This window comes from Solanum verrucosum, unplaced genomic scaffold (assembly GCF_900185275.1).
Source record: "Solanum verrucosum unplaced genomic scaffold, falcon-dt-bn FXZP01000119.1, whole genome shotgun sequence".
NCBI classification, from domain to species: domain Eukaryota; kingdom Viridiplantae; phylum Streptophyta; class Magnoliopsida; order Solanales; family Solanaceae; genus Solanum; species Solanum verrucosum.
The window spans coordinates 133,270-154,222 of NW_026019935.1; the positions used below are offsets into that span (position 1 = coordinate 133,270).

The 20,953-nt window shown below is 28.9% G+C and overlaps 1 protein-coding gene across 1 annotated transcript; it reads left to right on the forward strand.

The window, feature by feature from the left end:
- The first annotated feature begins 221 nt into the window (after window positions 1-221).
- Window positions 222-20,314, forward strand: LOC125835418 (RING-H2 finger protein ATL40-like). The gene is made up of 3 exons (XM_049514547.1): window positions 222-240; window positions 1,474-1,814; window positions 19,808-20,314. Exons 1-3 carry the CDS (start codon window positions 222-224, stop codon window positions 20,312-20,314), a joined length of 867 nt encoding a protein of 288 aa, XP_049370504.1.
- Window positions 20,315-20,953: the final 639 nt, after the last annotated feature.

The following is a 20,953-nucleotide window of genomic DNA, read 5'->3' on the forward strand; positions in this document are numbered from 1 at the left end:
TGTAGAGTTAGAAAGGTTATTGGGCCCAAAGTTCAAATAGTAACTCTTTCGTTGGAGGCAAGTGCACATATAGCCACTTTAAGAACCCCTATTTAAGATATAGCCAAACTGTTAATAGGTAATTTTGTATATGATACATATATATTATTTTGACATCACTCATCGTATTGGAGCTCGATGGATAAAATGAAGACTTGCATTTAGTATTTTGTGTGATAAATATGCTATCAAGATTTAAAGGCAAGTTGAATAATTTGAATTTTCTTTTTGAAGAAAAAAAATGAAACTGAAAGTAATAAATTGTTTGTGCATGTATGCTGTTTAATTTATGAAAGAAAAAATTCCATTTTCATAAGCTTGCTCTTATGAGTGATCTTTCGTATTTATTGAGAAAACATAAAACAAACTTAATAATAAAACGACTAGAAAGAATAGATAGTGGACGAAGTGGTCAATTCATACATATTTACATAGATGCGGTGATAAATTCCGGATCCACCATGAGTTTGCATATTCGATAAAATCCAATATTTTATGATTGGACTCGATATATTTGTGTAAGAAACAAATAAAAATAGAGTTAGATATACATTTCCAAATCCACTCCTACTCAAATTAAACTTAAAAATACATAGCATAAATACGGTAATAATAAAATAGTGCTTAATTAAACTTAGTTTAATCATACACATAAAAAAAAACAATTTCTAAACTATTACTATCTTATTGTTCGAACTATGTATGATTGAACAATTTCAAAACTATTATTTACGTTGAGTTCTTACAAATTGTCACAAAATAATAATGGAATAATTCATACCTACCTACTTAGATGCAGTGACATATCCAAGTATGTATTTGTGAATTTAATAGAACCCAGTATTTTATAGTTGAACTTGATATACTTGTACTTATTCAAAAGAAATTGTTAGGAAACTTTTATCTCTTCAATTATTTCCAAAGACAAACTTAAATCGGGAAGTAATTTTTGTGCACTACTTCAGAAAAGACGTATCATAAGTCATTTTCAGTCTTCTCACCCTTTACTTGAAAAAAAAAGGGAAACATAGTGCATGTTGTAAGAGTGAATTAGATTTGCATTTCAAAATCCGCTTGCTCAGTTCAAATTCTATAACGTCTAAATTTTGAATTCATCAATCAATATAAATACTTTAATTACTTTTGGTATAGTGGCATTTATATATTATGTTATTAAATAAAAGATAGTGAAATATCATTCTCTATGTTTGAAGGGCTAACCCATCGGTGACCCCTTAAATTTGGCACGAAGTTTCACTTAGGCACCTTAAGTGAGCGATGTTCATTTTAGACACCTCTGCAGGGTCTCGATGTGTCATTTTGACACTTTTTGCTTACATGGCTTAGAGAGTGTAATACACTTGTTGAGCGCGCGTGAAAAACCTATTTAGTCGATTTTTTAATTATTTTTTTCTTCTTCTTTCCCATTTTCAGTCACCATTTTTGCAAACTTAACTATCCAACATCAAAGGATTCAACCTAACCCTTGTCGTAGTGTGGGTGATGCCCTTGAGGGGTGGAAAGACAGAGTCAAAGTCTCCCTTGATCTCCAGGAGAGTGAAGCTCCAGATGATTTGGCTGCTGAAAATGCAAATGAATATTCATATACTGCTGAATTTGAAAAGGGAACAGCTCAAGCACTTGGGCCAGCAACAGCTGATCAAGTAGACAAAAATGTACAATTAGGGATGGGGTGGGGTGGGGTGGGGGGCGGGGAGGGGGCAGGTGTTTCTCCAAAATGGGTATGGGTTTTTGGAGAAGACAATTGGGGTGGGGTGAGGTGGGGGGGGGGGGGGGGGGGGCGGGGAGGGGGGCAGGAGTTTCTGCAAATGGGTATGGATTTTTGGAGAAGACAATTGGGGGTGGGGTGGGGTGGGGTGGGGGGCAGGGAGGGGGGCAGGTGTTTCTCCAAATAGGTATGGGTTTTTGGAGAAGACAATTGGGGGGGGGGGGGTGGGGTGGGGTGGGGGGGGGGTCATGTGGGGATTTTATTGATTTAATTTGTTTTAAAAAAATTATTTGGCAAAAATCCACGTGTCATTGAGTCATTGGTTACTTTATATTTTTACTCAAAATTCATTATCTACAAATTGTTTTTGACAAATGTCGTCATTTAATTCGCCACTTTACACGTCATTCGCGAGTGTAATACACACACTTCATATATTTTTGTTGATTGGCAAAAAAGTGTCAAAATGACACAGCGAGACCCTACATGAGGTGTCTAAAATGAACATCGCCCACTTAAGGTGTCTAAGTGAAATTTCGTGCCAAATTTAAGGGGCCACCGATGGGTTACCCCATGTTTGAAATATGAATGCAAGTTGTCAAGAGGACATTGACATATTTTGACAATTCTTTCCATCAATCCTTTCTCCATTGACACTCTAATTAGTTTGATGTCCTTTTGTCAACTGTGTAATCAAATTTTTCACTAAGGGCCTTCAAAATATAAAGAAGTAGATAGGGGGATTTCAACATCTACAATATTTACAACAACAACGAAGACTATACATATATATAGTATAATTTTCCATTGAAGGAGGTTCAGTTAAACACTTTCGCTCTCAGCGAGCTCAGACCCTACCTCTAATTAACTATATCTTCTCGACCCATGTTCTCTATTGAAAAAAAAAATATTATAAGGCGATCGAGTTCATCTATAAGTGATGCTAGTTAGCTGGTTAATCTATTAAGAAACTTAATTTCACTTAAATTCTAAAGTGATTGTCTACACCATTATTGGTAGAGAAAATGGTCAAATGAGTCATTAACCTATTACCGGATTTCCAACTACACATTTATACTTCATGGGGTCCTATTACCCTCTAAACTATTTAAAATTGAAATTATTACCTCCCTAAAAAGTCACAGCCACATTTATGTGGATCGGTGAAATCCACACATTTGACACATGTAATTTTTTATTATTTTTTTATTTTCTTACCTTTTTGACTGATAATCCTTTCCTTTTTTGTTTCCTTTCTCTTCCTCCTTTTTCTTTAAATCCTTGAACACATCAATGCCACTTTTTCTTCCCTTTTTAAATTCTTTTTTGTCAAATCTAAAACTATTATTAAATTTATGGTTATGAAATAGGTGCATAAATGATAAGATTTATTGTCAATTTAATTGACCTAAAAAATAAATTGTCCGTCAAAATCTTTTCCGGTGAGGATATTTTGAGAACATTTTTTTTAGAGATTTCCATCATTATTAAGTTATTTGAATGGATTTTGTTAACTGAAAAGGCTTGTTACAATAGCTTCAAGATGATATTTCAATGGTGTTTTAATGGTTAATAGTTGCTTTTGAAAATGGGTGTAAAATAATTTCTTAATAGTATTTGATTGTGTGAAGAGTGGGAAGGAGACACTACTAAAAAAACAGTGAATACCGACCTAAAAATTTCCGACCTCAAATGGAGGTCGGTAATTTTCGACCTCCGGAGGTCGGTATTTACAAGTAGTCGGTTTTTATGCAAAATAAAGCGGGAAAACCAAATTTCGACCTCCGGAGGTCGGAATTTTTCCCGGAAAAAATGAATTACAATAAAAATATCGACCTCATGAGGTCGGTATTTTTTATATTTAATTGAGAAAATAATACCGACATCAAGAGGTCAATTTTTATTGTAATTCATTAAAAATTCCGACCTCAGGAGGTCGGAATTTTTTCTCAATTAAATATTTTATAATTCTGACTTCCGAATGTCGGTAGTATGTAATTAAAATACCGACCTCATGAGGTCGGTATTTTTATTTCATCTAATTACTATTAATTAAAGCGACATTCGGAGGTCGGTATTTTTATTTCATCTAATTACTATTAATTAAAGCGACATCCGAAGGTCGGTATTTTTATTTCATCTAATTACTTTTAAAAGCGACATCCGGAGGTCGGTTTGCGGAAAGCGGGAAAACCAAATTCCGACCTCTGGAGGTCGGAAATTTTCTCGGAAAAAATGAATTACAATAAAAACCGACCTCTTGATGTCGGTATTAAAAAAATAAATAAATGACAATATTTTATTTTTTCTCAATAGGTTTTGTGTAAAATAAAAAACAAAAAAAATTATAATACCGACTTCCGTATGTCGGTAAAATTAAATAGTAAAAATAAATTAATATAAAATACCGACCTCATGAGGTCGGTATTTTTTATATTTAATTGAGAAAATAATACCGACATCAAGAGGTCGGTTTTTATTGTAATTCATTAAAAATTCCGACCTCCTGAGGTCGGAATTTTTTCTCAATTAAATATTTCATAATACCAACTTTCGAATGTCGGTAAAAATTAAATAGTATGTAATTAAAATACCGACCTCATGAGGTCGGTATTTTTATTTCGACTATTAATTAAAGCGACATCCGGAGATCGGTATTTTTATTTCATCTAATTACTTTTAAAAGCAACATCCGGAGGTCGGTTTGCGATTTGCGGGTAAACCAAATTCCGACCTCAAGAAGTCGGAATTTTTCCCAGAAAATGAATTACAATAAAAACCGACCTCTTGATGTCGGTATTATTTTCTATTTTGATTTAATTTTATTTAAATCATTTTCCGGAGGACCATTTTGTGTTCTTAAAATTTAATGTGATACATATATATATATATATAAATATATATATATATATATATATATATATGTTTAATTAATAAAATCAACCTCAAGAGGTGAGTTTATATTAAAATAATTATGTATATATATATGTGTGTGTGTATATATATATATATATATATATATGTTTAATTAATAAAAGCAACCTCAAGAAGGTGAGTTTATATTAAAATAATTATGTATATATATGTGTGTGTGTATATATATATATATATATATATATATATATATATATATAATTTCACGACACATCAACAGAAGTTTAATTTAATAAATTTACATATATATATATATATATATATATATATATATATATATATACACATAGATGTATATATATGTATGTATACATATACATATATTATATGTTGATGTGTAGTTAAATTATATATGTTTAATTAATAAAATCAACCTCAAGAGGTGAGTTTATATTAAAATAATTATATATATATATAGATATTTTTTTTTCTAGAATGATAAAATAGGGATATTCTATATTAAAATAGGGAGCATAGTTTTCTTTTCTTTTTATCGTTCTGTATCTTGCATTACTTCTATATTATTCTATATATATATGTTTAATTAATAAAATCAACCTCAAGAGGTGAGTTTATATTAAAATAATTATATATATATATATATATATATATATATATATATATATGTTTAATTAATAAAATCAACCTCAAGAGGTGAGTTTATATTAAAATAATTATATATATATATATATATATATGTTTAATTAATAAAATCAACCTCAAGAGGCGAGTTTATATTAAAATAATTATATATATATATATGTTTAATTAATAAAATCAACCTCAAGAGGTGAGTTTATATATATATATATATATATATATATATATATTTAAATTTAATAAATTTAAACTTCTGTTGATATGTAGTTATATATGTATATATATGTATGTATACATATATATATACATATATTTAAATTTATTAAATTAAACTTCTGTTGATATGTAGTTAAATTATATATATATATATATATATATATATATATATATATATATATATATATATATATATATAAAATCAACCTCTAGAGGTGAATTTATATTAAAATAAATTAATAAATACCAACCTAAAGAGGTCGGTATATTTAAATTATTATTTTATTTAAATAATATCGACTTGATGATGCCAGTATTTATTAAATATTTTTAAATATAGATAATTATTTTAAAAAATATCGACATCCCATGATCGGTAAATTAAAGAATTCTCTTAAAAAAAGAATGACAATATAAGTCTTACTCCTAAACACTAACTCTCAAAACCTAAGTCCACTTTCACTCCCCACTCCAGACCCACCCCCGACCCACCCCCATCAGCGCCGATCCCCACCCATCCCCGACCGGCGCCACGCCGCCATCCCCGACCGCAGCCACCCACCTTCGCAGCAGCAGAGGACGTCGCGGCAGCTGCAGAGGAAGTCACGCCCAGCAGCAGGAGGTCGCGCGCCTCCATCCCGACCGGCGCCACCTCCATTCCGACCGGCGCCGCCTCCATCTCGACCAGCACCTACATCCCCGACCTTCTTAGTGAAGGTGAATTTTTAGAACCTCCATAATAGATTACTTTTGTTTCTATTTAGTTGAAGTATCTCAAAATTAGAGTACTAATATACTTAGTTTTATTGATTGTTAGTTTGATTGATTGTTAGTTAGTACGTGAATGATTTAGGGTTTTTGATTGTTAGTTTGAATTAGGTATTATTTGATTGTTAGTTTGTGTTTGTTGATTGTGAATTGAAAATTTTAATGTTAGGGTTAGTTTGAATTAGGGTATCTTAGGATTTGTTTGAAATTCGGTATTTCTTAAGTTAATTAGTTTGATTTTGGAATTGTAAGATTAGATTGAATTAGGGTATTTAAGGAGTTGTTTGAACTTGGGTATTATTTGAGTTAGTTTGAATTATTATTGAGATTTTAGGACTAATAGTTTGAATTTGGGATTAGGAATAGCTAGCTAATTTGAATTTAGGATTTTAGTACTAGTTAGATTTTGGGATTTTAGGGCTAGTTTGAATTTGTGATTTTAAGCTTAGTTTGAATTTGGAATTTAGGACTAATAGTTTGAATTATATTTGATATTTTAGGACTAATTTAATAGTTTGAAGTTGGGACACTAGCTAGCTAGTTTGAATTTAGAATTTTAGGGATTTGAATTACAACTTAATTAGAACTTATAATTAATTATAACTTGAATTTACTAAAAATTGAACTTAATTAGGAATATGAACTTGAAATTATAACCTGAACTTGGAACTAATTAGCTTGAATATATAATTAATTAAGTTTAGAAATTATATATGAACTTGAATTGAAACTTGATATATATATATATATATATATATATATATATATATATATATATATATATATATAAACTAATATTCTTGGATATGAAGTTTATATTTAACTAATTTAAGAACTTTTCGTGCTAGGCAACTGAGGAAGCTCAACATGTAAAAAAGTTGATACAGGACTATTTTGCTTCTTTCATCAAAGTTGGAGATAAGGTTGGTGCTTCTAAATTTCTCAAGTTCAAGTACAATTGTTTTTGAATAATGTGTTTGTGTCCATCTAGTATTAATACTTGGCTTTAATGCTAGTAATTATAATTGATTGTTTGTTAGTATATTATTGTTTTTGTTTGTTGGTTGTGTTATTCAATTGTTAATTTGATTTGATTATTGTTAGTTAAGTATAGATAATTGAAGATTTTTATTTTAAGGTTTTTTAAAAAAGAAATTAGGCATTTTTAAATTGGGCATTGTTAGTTAGTGAAGAATTAGCATTTTTATATTTTAGAACTAGTTTAAACTTGAGAATATGTAATTTGAGGTTATATTGAGATTTTTTTGGATTTGATTTTAGGACTAGTTAGTAAAGTGTTAATTTGAAGTTAGAAATTAGTAATTGAAGTGTTATGAGTAGAAGATGAATGTTTGAATGTCATGAACTTAATTAGAATTTGAACGTGAACTTAGAACTTGAACTTGAACTTAGAATTTGAAGTTAAACTTAGAACTTGAACTTGAACTTGGAACTTGAACTTGAAATTAAAACTTGAAATTAAAACTTGAACTTAGAACTTGAACTTGAACTTGAACTTGAACTTGAACTTGAACTTAAACTTAGAATTTGAACTTAGAACTTGAACTTGAACTTAAAACTTGATCTTGAACTTGAACTTAGAACTTAGAACTTGAACTTGAACTTAGAACTTGAACTTGAAATTAGAACTTGAAAATGAATTTAGAACTTGAACTTGAACTTAGAACTTGAACTTGAACTTGAACTTGAACTTGAAATTGAAATTAAAACTTGAACTTGAACTTGAACTTAGAACTTAGAACTTGAACTTGAACTTGAACTTGAACTTAGAATTTGAACTTAGAACTTGGAACTTGCACTTGAACTTGAACTTGAACTTAGAACTTAGAACTTGAACTTGAACTTAGAACTTGAACTTGAACTTGAACTTGAACTTGAACTTGAACTTAGAACTTGATCTTGAACTTGAACTTGAACTAGAACTTAGAACTTAGAACTTAGAACTTGAACTTGAACTTAAAACTTGAACTTGAAATTAGAACTTGAACTTGAAATTAGAACTTGAACATGAAGTTAGAACTTGAACATGAACTTAGAACTTCAACTTCAACTTAGAACTTCAACTTGAAATTAGAACTTGAACTTGAACTTAGAGCTTGAGCTTGAACTTGAACTTGAACTTGAACTTAGAATTGAACTTGAACTTAGAACTTGAACTTGAAATTAGAACTTGAACTTGAACTTAGAACTTGAACTTGAACTTGAAATTAGAACTTGAACATGAATTTAGAACTTGAACTTGAACTTAGAACTTGAACTTGAACTTAGAACTTGAACTTGAAATTAAAACTTGAACTTGAACTTAGAACTTGTACTTGAACTTGAACTTGAACTTGAACTTGAACTTGAACTTGAACTTGAACTTAGAACTTGAAGTTGAAATTAGAACTTGAACTTGAACTTGAACTTAGAACTTGAACTTGAACTTGAAATTAGAACTTGAACATGAATTTAGAACTTGAACTTGAACTTAGAACTTGAACTTGAACTTGGAACTTGAACTTGAACTTGAAATTAAAACTTGAACTTGAACTTGAACTTAGAACTTGAACTTGAACTTGAAATTAGAACTTGAACATGAATTTAGAACTTGAACTTGAACTTAGAACTTAGAACTTAGAACTTAGAACTTGAACTTGAACTTAAACTTGAACTTGAAATTAGAACTTGAACTTAGAATTTGAACTTGAAATTAGAACTTGAACTTGAAATTAGAACTTGAACTTGAACTTAGAACTTGAACTTGAAATTAGAATTTGAACTTGAACTTAGAACTTGAAATTAGAACTTGAACATGAATTTAGAACTTGAACTTGAACTTGAACTTGGAACTTGAACTTGAAATTAAAACTTGAACTTGAACTTAGAACTTGTACTTGAACTTGAACTTAGAACTTAGAACTTAGAACTTGAACTTAGAACTTGAACTTGAACTTAGAACTTGAACTTGAACTTGAAATTAGAACTTGAACTTAGAATTTGAACTTGAAATTAGAACTTGAACTTGAAATTAGAACTTGAACTTGAACTTGAAATTAGAATTTGAACTTGAACTTAGAACTTGAACTTGAAATTAGAACTTGAACTTAGAACATGAACTTAAAATTTGAAGTTGAACTTAGACTTGAACTTGAAATTAGAACTTGAACTTGGAACTAATTAGCTTGAATATATAACTAATTAATTTTAGAAATTAGATATGAACTTGAATTGAAAACTTGAACTTATTAAAACTTGAATATATATATATATATATATATATATATATATATATATATATATAAAACTAATATTCTTGGATTTGAAGTTTATATATAACTAATTTTAGAACTTTTCGTGATAGGCAACTGAGGAAGCTCAACATCTAAAAAAGTTGATATAAGACTATATTGCTTCTTTCATCAAAGTAGGAGATAAGGTTGGTGCTTCTAAATTTCTAAAGTTCAAGTACAATTGTTTTCAATAATGTGTTTGTGTCCATGTAGTATTGATTCTTAGCTTTAAATTTAGAAATAATATATTTGTTAAGCATAAGTACCAACACTAGTTGATCCTATTGATGACAAAATTGATTTTCTTGCAAGATCGATTTGTGTCCATCTAGTGTTGACACTTAGCTTTAAATTTAGAAATAATAAATTTGTTAAGCATAAATATCAACACTAGTTGATCCTATTGATGACAAAATTGATTTTCTTGCAAGATCGATTTGTGTCCATCTAGTGTTGCTATTAAGCTTTAATTTAGGAATAATGTGTTTGTTAAGCATAAGTATCAACACTAGTTGATCCTATTGATGACAAAATTGATTTTCTTGGAAGATCGATTTGTGTCCATCTAGTGTTGCTATTAAGCTTTAATTTAGGAATAATGTGTTTGTTAAGCATAAGTATCAACACTAGTTGATCCTATTGATGACAAAATTGATTTTCTTGCAAGATCGATTTGTGTCCATCTAGTGTTGCTATTAAGCTTTAATTTAGGAATAATGTGTTTGTTAAGCATAAGTATCAACACCAGTTGATCCTATAGATGACAAAATTGATTTTCTTGGAAGATCGATTTGTGTCCATCTAGTGTTGACACTTAGCTTTAAAAAGTTGTTAAGTTGTTAAAGTTATAAAGTTGTTAAGTTGTTTAAATAAGTTAAATTAAATAATGTGGTTTTGTTGATGGATTTAGTTGTTGGAATTAAGTCAAAACTAATGTAGTTAAAGTTAAAAAGTTGTTAAGTTGTTTAGATAAATTAAAATAAATAATGTGATTTAGTTGGTGGATTTAGTTGTTGTATTAAGTCAAAACTAAACTAGTTAAAGTTGTTATGTTGTTTATATAAGTTAAAATAAATAATGTCGGTTTAGTTAGTGAATTTAGTTGTTGGAATTAAGTCAAAACTAATGTAGTTAAAGTTAAAAAGTTAAGTTTGTTTAAATAAGTTAAAATAAATATTGTGGTTTAGTTGGTGGATTTAGTTGTTCGAATTAAGTCAAAACTAAACTAGTTAAAGTTGTTAAGTTGTTTAAATAAGTTAAAATAAATATGTCAAAACTAGTTAGACTTAGAAAGTGGTTAAGTTGTTTAAATAAATTCAAATGTTATTTAGTTGATGGAATTAAAATTATCATTATTGTTTGTGTAGATGAATCCTGATCGTAGTTGGATGTCTAATAGAAACAATCATGGTCGAGCGGGTATGATTCCAGAATTTGCAGAAGGTGTCACTAGATTTATAAATCATGCAATGACACTTGATGATTTTTTAAATTCAAGATTGATTAGGTGTCTGTGTGTTAATTGTGAAAATGTGAGATATCATACAACAGAGACAGTTGCTATGCATCTTATGATGAATGGATTCAAACCAGGGTAAACAGTTTGGACTAGCCATGGTGAGGTTGAAAGTGACACTATGTTTAATAACTTTGTTGTCGGTGAAAGTAGTAGATCTACCGAGCATAATTATTTCCAAGGTTCTAGAATGTCAGATATGATTAATGATGCTTTTGGGATGCATTCTGATTTTGACAGCAAAGGAGGTAGAGAACAAGAGGTATGCAGCGCTTCAGGCCCAACTAACTTTTCTTTTTGAATCAGGAAATATTCTTCCTCCATGTCCGGCTAGCAGTGATGGATCTGATCAGGAGGGTGATGAGAATGATAAGGAAAGTGAGGGTGATGAAGAGTAGTTGTATCTATTTGACATTTTAGACTTCTATATTTTTAGAATTGTTTAATTTGATCGTATTTTAGTTTATTTTGAAGTTGGATGAAGTTTATTTTGAAATAGTTTGTATATGTTGAAAATATTGTGTTGTTTTGGTTGGATGAAGTTTATTTGGCTTTGGGTTGTTTTGGTTAGATGAATTTTATTTGGCTTTGGGTTGTTTTGGTTGGATGAAGTTTATTTGGTTTTGGGTTGTTTTGGTATAAATATGCAGGTGGGCAACTAAAAATTGCAGCAATTTGCTGCCTGTTTTGCAGCAAAAAACCGACCTCCGGAGGTCGGAATTTCAACATTACAAAAATAAAAATACCGACCTCCGGAGGTCGGAATTTCAACATTACAAAAATAAAAATATCGACCTCCGGAGGTCGGAATTTCAACATTACAAAAATAAAAATACCGACCTCCGGAGGTCGGAATTTCAAAAATACAAAAATAAAAATACCGACCTCCGGAGGTCGGAATTTCAACATTACAAAAATAAAAATACCGACCTCCAGAGGTCGGAATTTAAAAAAATGAATATTCCGACATAAAATAAAAACCGACCTCGAGAGGTCAGTAAATACCGACCTCCAGAGGTCGGTATTGAATAGCGACCAAGCTTTTTTCGACCTAAGCTGGGATGTCGATTTTAGGTCGGTATTTCAGGGAATACCGACCTCCGGAGGTCGATATTTTTAGGTCGGTATTCACTGTTTTTTTAGTAGTGAGATTTCTATCTATAATTTGTGGTGGTGTTGATAGATATTGTAATGGTATTGATTTCCAGATCGTGATGGTGAAATTTGATGGTTGTCATGAATGCTCTACTAAGTTGCTAAGAAGAAGAAAAGAAATTAGAGATGAGATAGTTGTCTTGGATGAAATCTATCCAAGTTTTTTGTGTTATTTCCATGACAGATATATGATGATGGGAGTTATATAGCTAGCAATTTCATAGGAGTTTCAAGTTTGGTGTGATTGAAGTTGGCTTCAACTCTGTACCTTGATTTTCCGGCATCAATGCGGCACTGCTCAGGCGTTGGACCATCGCTTGGAGCTCCAAGGAAGAAAGGAGCTTAGTTTTCAAATTGTTCTCTGTAGCTTTTTTTTTTGTTTTGATTTTTCAATTACTTAGGGTGTTTTTATTGGACTTCCTTTTTTCAAAAAAAAAAAAAAAGAAACAAATAAAGGAAAAAATAAAAAATAAAAACGAAAAGAGTATTAAAAATAAAGTTTTAATATTTATTTTTGGTCTTCATTCTCTCAAAGAAAGTGAAATACACTCACTTTGCCACGTAAGCATTTAGGGAGGTAATAATTTCAGTTTTAAATAGTTCAGGAGGTTAATAGGACCCCCGTAAAGTATAAGTGTGCAGTTGGAAATTCGATAATAGATTGGGGGCTCATTTGACCATTTTCTCTTATTGGTATAAAGAATTAAAGAGGTTTTCCTAACTTTTTTTTGTAGGAACAAAAAATGACGAGAGTTAATTATACAAAAATATTTCCTACATCTTTTAGAGAATATCTAAGCTATCATCAAAATCAAGATATTCTTCCACTTTCTAATCACAGTCCTATCGACCGATAGGGCGGAATTAGAAATTTATACAAGAGAAAATAAAAACTGATCCAATTAACAGTAATTGAAAGGATAATATCAACTAGGAGGCTGAACTTCGAAGAAGAAGATAGTTATATCAGGGTAATTTCGAGATAGAAGCTAAGAAGAACAAAGTAAAAGAGAGAAGAGAAGAATTATCATATATCATTCAATGCCTTAACAATTGTATTACATCTCTATTTATAGAATTGAAATGAAAGCTAAAGCTACAGCTAATGAAATAACTGCTCTAACAAACTCTAACAAACAGTGAACAGTGACAACTGTTTTTGTGACTAATGAATAGTAGTAACTACTTTTAATATTCCTAATCATCTAAGCATTGTATCAAAAACATTCTAGAATATTACGGTCTTAATTTGAACACATGACCTACAACAATTTTGAACCTCCTTCACCATTAAATTTGAATTTTGTCATCACATGTCAAAGGGAATTTTACTCTATTTACAATTTTACATAATTTAATTTCAATGAAAAACGATAATTTAAATCATGATTACAAGAGACCTGCTCCAACTAGCTAACAGACGCGAGCCCCTCCTCCGGAGCAAGAATCACACACTTAGTTGCGGCTTCTTCACATTTTTTAATTACAAAGTTGCTTTCAAAGACTAATTTTTAACTCTCACGCATTTCGATTTCCTCTTTTGATTTCTTTCACATACACATGATAACTCTCTACTTTAGGTTCTTCACATGCATTTTATGGGAATGGTAGGGTTGCGTATCGGTTAATTTCGTTCGATTTTGAAATTTATCAATTTGATTTATTGATTGTCGATTATTGCTTTATACACATGTTAAATTGCTATATAACTATTAAGATATCAATTTTATCGGGTTATGGATTGTTATCTGTTTAACCATTAACATTTCACACTAAAAAATAATTGAAAATCACTTATAAACAAGGTCACAAACCAAGAACCATGCACATGAACTAACAAATTGCATCATGTGCTTAGAAGCAAACATTGACACCTTGTAGAATAACGGAGAGAATGAGAGAGTGAGAAATAAAAGAATGAAACTAAACTCTAATTAAGTTAAGGCCTTATATACCAAATAGTATAATAAATGTAAATTTACTATCGCACTACAAGAAAAGTGTCAATTATATGGGGATTTTCCTGGAGATTATATAGAAAAATTCGCTTAGTTTCCTATGGATTTTCCTATTTAAAAAAATCCGAAGGTAAAACCTTCGTAGGTAATTATTTCCTGCGAATTTCAAAATCCACAAATAATTTACCTAGGGAATAAAATTTCACAGGTAAACCATTTGGGAATTTTCTTGCAAATAATATTAAAAATATCCCAAATATTTTTGGTAAAAAAAAAAAAAAAAAAACGATTTTTCTATAAACAATATTAATTATTATTATCATCCTATTATTAATATATTTTATTTTATTCTGTTCATTAAACCCCAACCACATACACACTTCACTTTTGGATTTCTAGTTTTAACTCCCCTGCCAATAAAGTAGAGTCAACCCACTACCCAACGCCCACCGCCCATATTTCCTCAAATTTCACTCTTATCATTTTTCTTACTGACAACATTATAAATGCAAAATATTTGGTGTCTTCCACCGATGTGGTACGAAAAGTACCAAAATACAATTTAAAAATTCATAATTACACAAAAAAATATATCAGATTTATGTCATATAAATATGGTACAAAAATATATCCTAAGATGGTGGCTAATGTTCATGTAATTTGACTCTTAAAAAGTGAAATATAACAACTATTTATATATTTAAAATAAATTATTGTCACCTAACATATCATAAAAAGCTTATGCTCACACTTCCTATGAAATAACATTCATAACTAAGCATATTAAACATAAATAAAATTTAAATTATACATAAAAAAAATCTTATAAATAAAAAATTAAAAATGCAAATAAATTATAAATTTAAAGTGCAAGAAAGTTATTATCAATAATTGATAGTATATCTTATTTGGTATCTGTGGCATTTATTATTTTAATTTAGATTTTACTAGTTATATTTTAACATAATTATATATTTGTAAATAAATATCATTTAATAACTTACTATAGAGAAATTATATAATTTTAATGCTTGCAAAAAAATAAATATAAATTGGATATACAAGTGAAATTCATTTTATTTTTTATTTTATATATATATATATATATATATATAAATTTGGGTTTTTTTGGTTTTTCAATTTTTATTTCTTAAAATCCGAAACCAAACCAAAAAACCAAACAAAGTAATTTATTAATCCAAAACCAATCCAAATAAATATTTGATTTGATTTGATTTGGTTATTCGGTTTAATCTGAATAGTGCACACCCCTAACTGAAACAGGCATGTCGACATCCAATTATGTGTTCATTCCCTTTTCTTTTAGCAGTATCATTTATACAAACTCAATCGAAACAAACCAACCACTACAAAATTGATAATTTTATGAAAAATAACAATTTTGAAATGACAGATTCACATTATTAGCCGTGGAATGCAAAAAAAAAAAAGTTATCTTAACTTTTTATTTTATTTATAAAGCATATTTTGTATTATTTCTATCAGCAATACTAGGTGCATTGCAGCAACCTACTTATTGAATCCAAATGTATTTAGTTATAAGTAGAAAATATTTTATCTTTTTATGTAACGATAATTTTAAAATGTATTAACATGCATTATAATTTATATGTTTTAGGGGTGGTCAAATATCTTTTTCCGGAGGTATGAGTGAATTTATCGAGGGTTCAGAGCGTGTTATGTTAAGCCACCCCTTATTGTATGGATACATCTCTATGATACTTTCATAATTTATTGTTTTCTAAATAAAAATATAAGAGGGTTTATGGAATACTTTTATATGTTTTAATGATATTTTTATTTTTATTGTATGGATACATCTCTATGATACTTTCATAATTTATTGTTTTCTAAATAAAAATATAAGAGGGTTTATGGAATACTTTTATATGTTTTAATGATATTTTTATTTTTATTGTTGATAGATAAAAACGAGTTAAGCTGAATATGAATATAGAGAAGAGAGAGAAGAAATGGAAACTTTTTACTTGTTCCCTTGAGCTTAGTCTAGAGTTATAGTAGGATAAAAACATAAGATGTTCAACATCACAAATGAATTTTTTTAATTTATATTGGTAGAAATTAATTCACGTTAATAAGATGTTAATTATATGTCTCTAATATGTTATTTTGGATATCATTACAAGAAATTATTTATTATTATGAATATTTAAATAGTTTAATTTAAAATTCTAAAATATTCTACTATAAAATGATTCTTCTTTCATTCTTTCTTTTTTATATTTTTTTTCTTTACAAATATCAATATTTTTAAAATGGAAATAATATTATAAATATAAGATGAACTACAGTTTGTTGAGGGTCTAGAATATGTTTTACTAGCCTCCCTTTGAGCTACTCTTGGATTCGAGTCCTACATTCAAGTAGTGTAAAGTGTAGCTGCATGTCAGTAAGTTGTAATTAGAGGTGTTAAGGTTAGCTCAAGAAAATATAGTCCATTTAATTTGTTTAAATTTGGGTTAGTTATTAATTTGCTTATTTATTACTTATCAATCTAAAAAAAATTGGGCTAATATGTAGCCTAAATTGATACATGAGGAATTTTATTAAAATATTTGCAAAAGATATTTTTCTTATTTGATATGTATATAGCTACAATAGAGTAAAATCTCACTAAATTAATATAGTTGGGACCATAAAATATTATTATTTTGTAAAGGTATTATTTAATCGATAAATTAATATTTATTAATTTAAAGAGTGTTTTGGGATTCAACCTTGTGATGCTAGGATAACAAGAGCTTTCAAGATGTATTATCACAACAACTTTAATTTATCGTAGGATATTAGAAAGCTTATGAAGTGAGACAAACTGATCCATGAAAAAAAAAATATTTTGGATGCTATCAATTTTGCAATGCCGACTTGGACGACAAATATAATGTTCAACAAGAGACAATAACAAATTATTTTTGACACTGTAGTAAAATTTGTTAGAAGGATGAAATCTTAGAGAATTTTAATGAACCTACTTGTGAAAACATCATTCATGAACTTAAGGTCATGATTAATGATCTCGATTACCGAAATAAAATGGACGTCAATAACTTATCGGATTACCATGTGAAAATGATACATGTTCAGAGGTCCGGAACTTAGAAGAAATTGTGGATCTCATAAAAAATAACGTTGATAATGAAGTTGAAGGTGATACAATACATTTGAAACCAGTTACACATAAGGGAGCACTTATCGGATATAGATCTCTTTACAATTTTATGGTGCAGTTCGAAAATAGAACATCGAAACTTTTGGATGCAAAAAGAAAAGTTAGAGATGAACTTCAACTAGATTTAAAGTTTAGCAAAAAAATAAAACACAATAGAATCACATTTCACTAAATTGTATTAGATATATTTGTACTTTTAAAAAATTATTAATTTATAATTTTAATGGGACCATAGGGGTCTTCTAAAAATATATTATCTTATTGAAATATGTGATTTTTTCCATTGGCCTAAGTTAAAATCAGAGAAAATATTATCTTAGAGAGATTATTAATTTACCAAGTTTTAATTTAGTGAAGTTTTACTGTAAAGAAAAAATATTATTTTTATTAGATTCAATGGGGATGTCAAATTATTTATTGACGCAATGTCACTTGACACCACTTTCTAGATAAGGCTGTTCAAAATTGAACCAAAAAAGTTTTATTGATTTATTAGTAATGGAATATTGATTTAGCCCAGATTCGATAACAATTTTGATTTTCTTTAGATATCATGTTTATTGATTCTTAACGGTTTGAATTATTTTTTGTAATGGATTAATCAATAATCCGACACTACTAGAAAATTGTAAATTACTTGGAGATTTTACTTGGGGATTATTTCTGCATAAATTTCCTAAGAATTTTCATGGGGAAATAAGAAATTCCTAAATTCTAAATTTTTTTACATGGAAAAATATTTCCCCAAAAACATTGATAGGAAATTTGGCGCCATTTTTGCAAAATTATTACCTGGGAAATTATTTGGGGAAACTGATTGCAAGTATCATTTTCACAAGTAAATTCGCAAGTAATGATAAAAAAAAAAAATTAAAATCGATTTAGTGTGAAAATCGCTAGATAAAATTATTTGCATATTTAGCTAAAAATAATTACTTGAAAATTTATCTAAAAATAATTTTATATATGATATTATCTAGGGATTTATGTTCTACGAATTTTGTTAGGAACTTATTTTTTGAGGATTTACTTGAAAATTTTCCTACTTGAAGAATTACTTGGGGATTTTATTAATGTGAATTTGGTTGAAGATTTTTAGAGGAAGTTACTTGAAAATATGACAAGAAGTTTTTTTCTTGGAATTTAAGGATTATTTTTATTTGATCTTCGAGGAATATTTTCTTAAAAATATATTTAACAAAATTAAAAATTATAAAAATATAAAAATATAAAAATGATAATGAAATTTGAATGAATTTTATTGTTAAATATTTACTCTACTTTAAGGTTAAAATCATGTGGCTAATTATTTATCCAATAGAAAAATAACTATAAAGGATGCAATTAATTTTAATTTAATATTATTTTATATTAAATCACGTATTATTTAATAAGTAAGCACTATTCTTAAGTGGAGAAAAAATGATTAACCCGATCATTGATAATTCGTTAATTATGCAGGTTTTTAAATAAGTTATACTAAATAAGTACTACTAAGCAAATATCCCAATGATTTAAATTTTGATTTTTGGTCTAATCGTCCAAAATTCTAGTAAATTCTATTATTACTAACTAAGTAATACATTTGATTATTTTATTTCTCAATCTTTTAATCCATATTAAATTTGATTTGTAATGTTAATGTTAGATTGTTAATATTATTAGTTAGAAAAAAAAACAAATATTATTATATTTAAAAAATTAAAAATATCACAAATAAAAATTATAAATTTCAAATAATGGTGATTTGACTGTGCAGAGCACATACTTCTCCTTTTCATATATATATACTAGAACATCTCCACAAAGAATCTAAAGAAATAAAAGAAAAATTAAACCAATTTAAAGACTTAACCCTTTCATGAACGATCCTTTTTACCAAGATATATATATATATTTGACTCTTTGACATTCTATCTTTTACTTTTAAAAATGAAACATGAAAAAGATTCTAAAGAAATTAAAAATAATTAAATTAAGAAAAAGTTTTGATCTTTATTTCTGCCAAAAGGAAATTATGGAGGAAATTTCTCTTGTAATTTCTAAAGTATTGCTGAGAAAGACATCATAAATTGCTGAGTACTATAGAATTGTTTTAAATTATTGTCACTTTAGAAATTCAATACAAAATTAATTATTTTTTACATTTTATCCTTAGTAGTAATTGTTTTTTAAAATTACAAACATTTCAAAAGAATATATATTTAATGACGAGAGATTATATCTTAAGAATTAAGTAAAGGTAAAAATTCCTCTTAAACAATTTCATTACTTGTTTCCCTTCATTTTCCATGAATACCCGTTTTCCATTAGTCAACGTTACCAAACAATAGAAAAACCCAATATTTATACCAAAAAAATCCATAAAATTAAACCATTCTTATTATCTCCATGAACTTTGTTGATGATAATCAATTTGTTCATCAAAAAAACAAATATAATATCATTAACAAAATCATGATCATTGCCTTAATTTCAATATGTATAGTTGTTTTTCTCGTTACTATTCTTCGTATGTACATCAGACGTCGCCAGGCTCAAGGCCGGGCGACACTCTACACTACTAGAAATACTCGAATTTCCGACTTGACAAGTGTATCGTGGGTTGATCCACCCAAAAATGGTCTTGACCCGACCATCATAACTTCACTACCATTATTTCTTTATAAGAGAAATGATCATCATGATGATATTATTGAGTGTTCAATTTGTTTGAGTATTATTGAAGATGGTGAATTGGTTAGGGTTTTGCCTAATTGTAAGCACAATTTTCATGTTGAGTGTATTGACAAATGGTTCAATTATCACTCAACGTGCCCCGTATGTCGCACCGAGGCGGAACTGCGACTATTGCCCGAGCCTAGAGAGGGGGTTGTTAGTCCTATGCCACCTTGAGAGTGGCGAATCAAGAATTTAGACGATGCGAGAGATGATCTTCACAAAACGTATTTCTAAATCTATTTATACACGAGTTTTTGCCATATCGATATGTGCAGACACATGTATATAAAAAGAGTTCGAATTTAAACCCATGGTTGAATCCGCCACGTATGATTGCCATTTTTTTTTTCTTCGATAGTACAAATTTTATAATACAATTTTGCTTGTACATATATTCCATACTACGTTAGACATATAGATAAACTATTTTTCTAGCCATAGCTAGCAGCTTTTATATTAAGGGTTGAGAAATCTCACATTGAGAGGATAAGGCTCCCTAACAAAGATTATTTATACTCAGAGCTCGAACCCAAAAATTTTAATTAAGGAGGAAGGAATACTTATAATCTATCATAACCTTGATTGGTTAACATACCAAGTGTAATCCCACAAGTGGGGGCATGAGAAGGGTAGAGAATACGCTGATTGGTTAACATACCAAGTGTAATTCCACAAGTGGGGGCATGAGAAGGGTAGAGAATACGTAGACCTTACCCCTACCTCGTAGAGATAGAGAGGTTGTTTCTAATAGACCCTCGACCTAAATAAAGCATTTCCAAACAATTGAAAAAGGGAAGACAAATATGAGAGCAA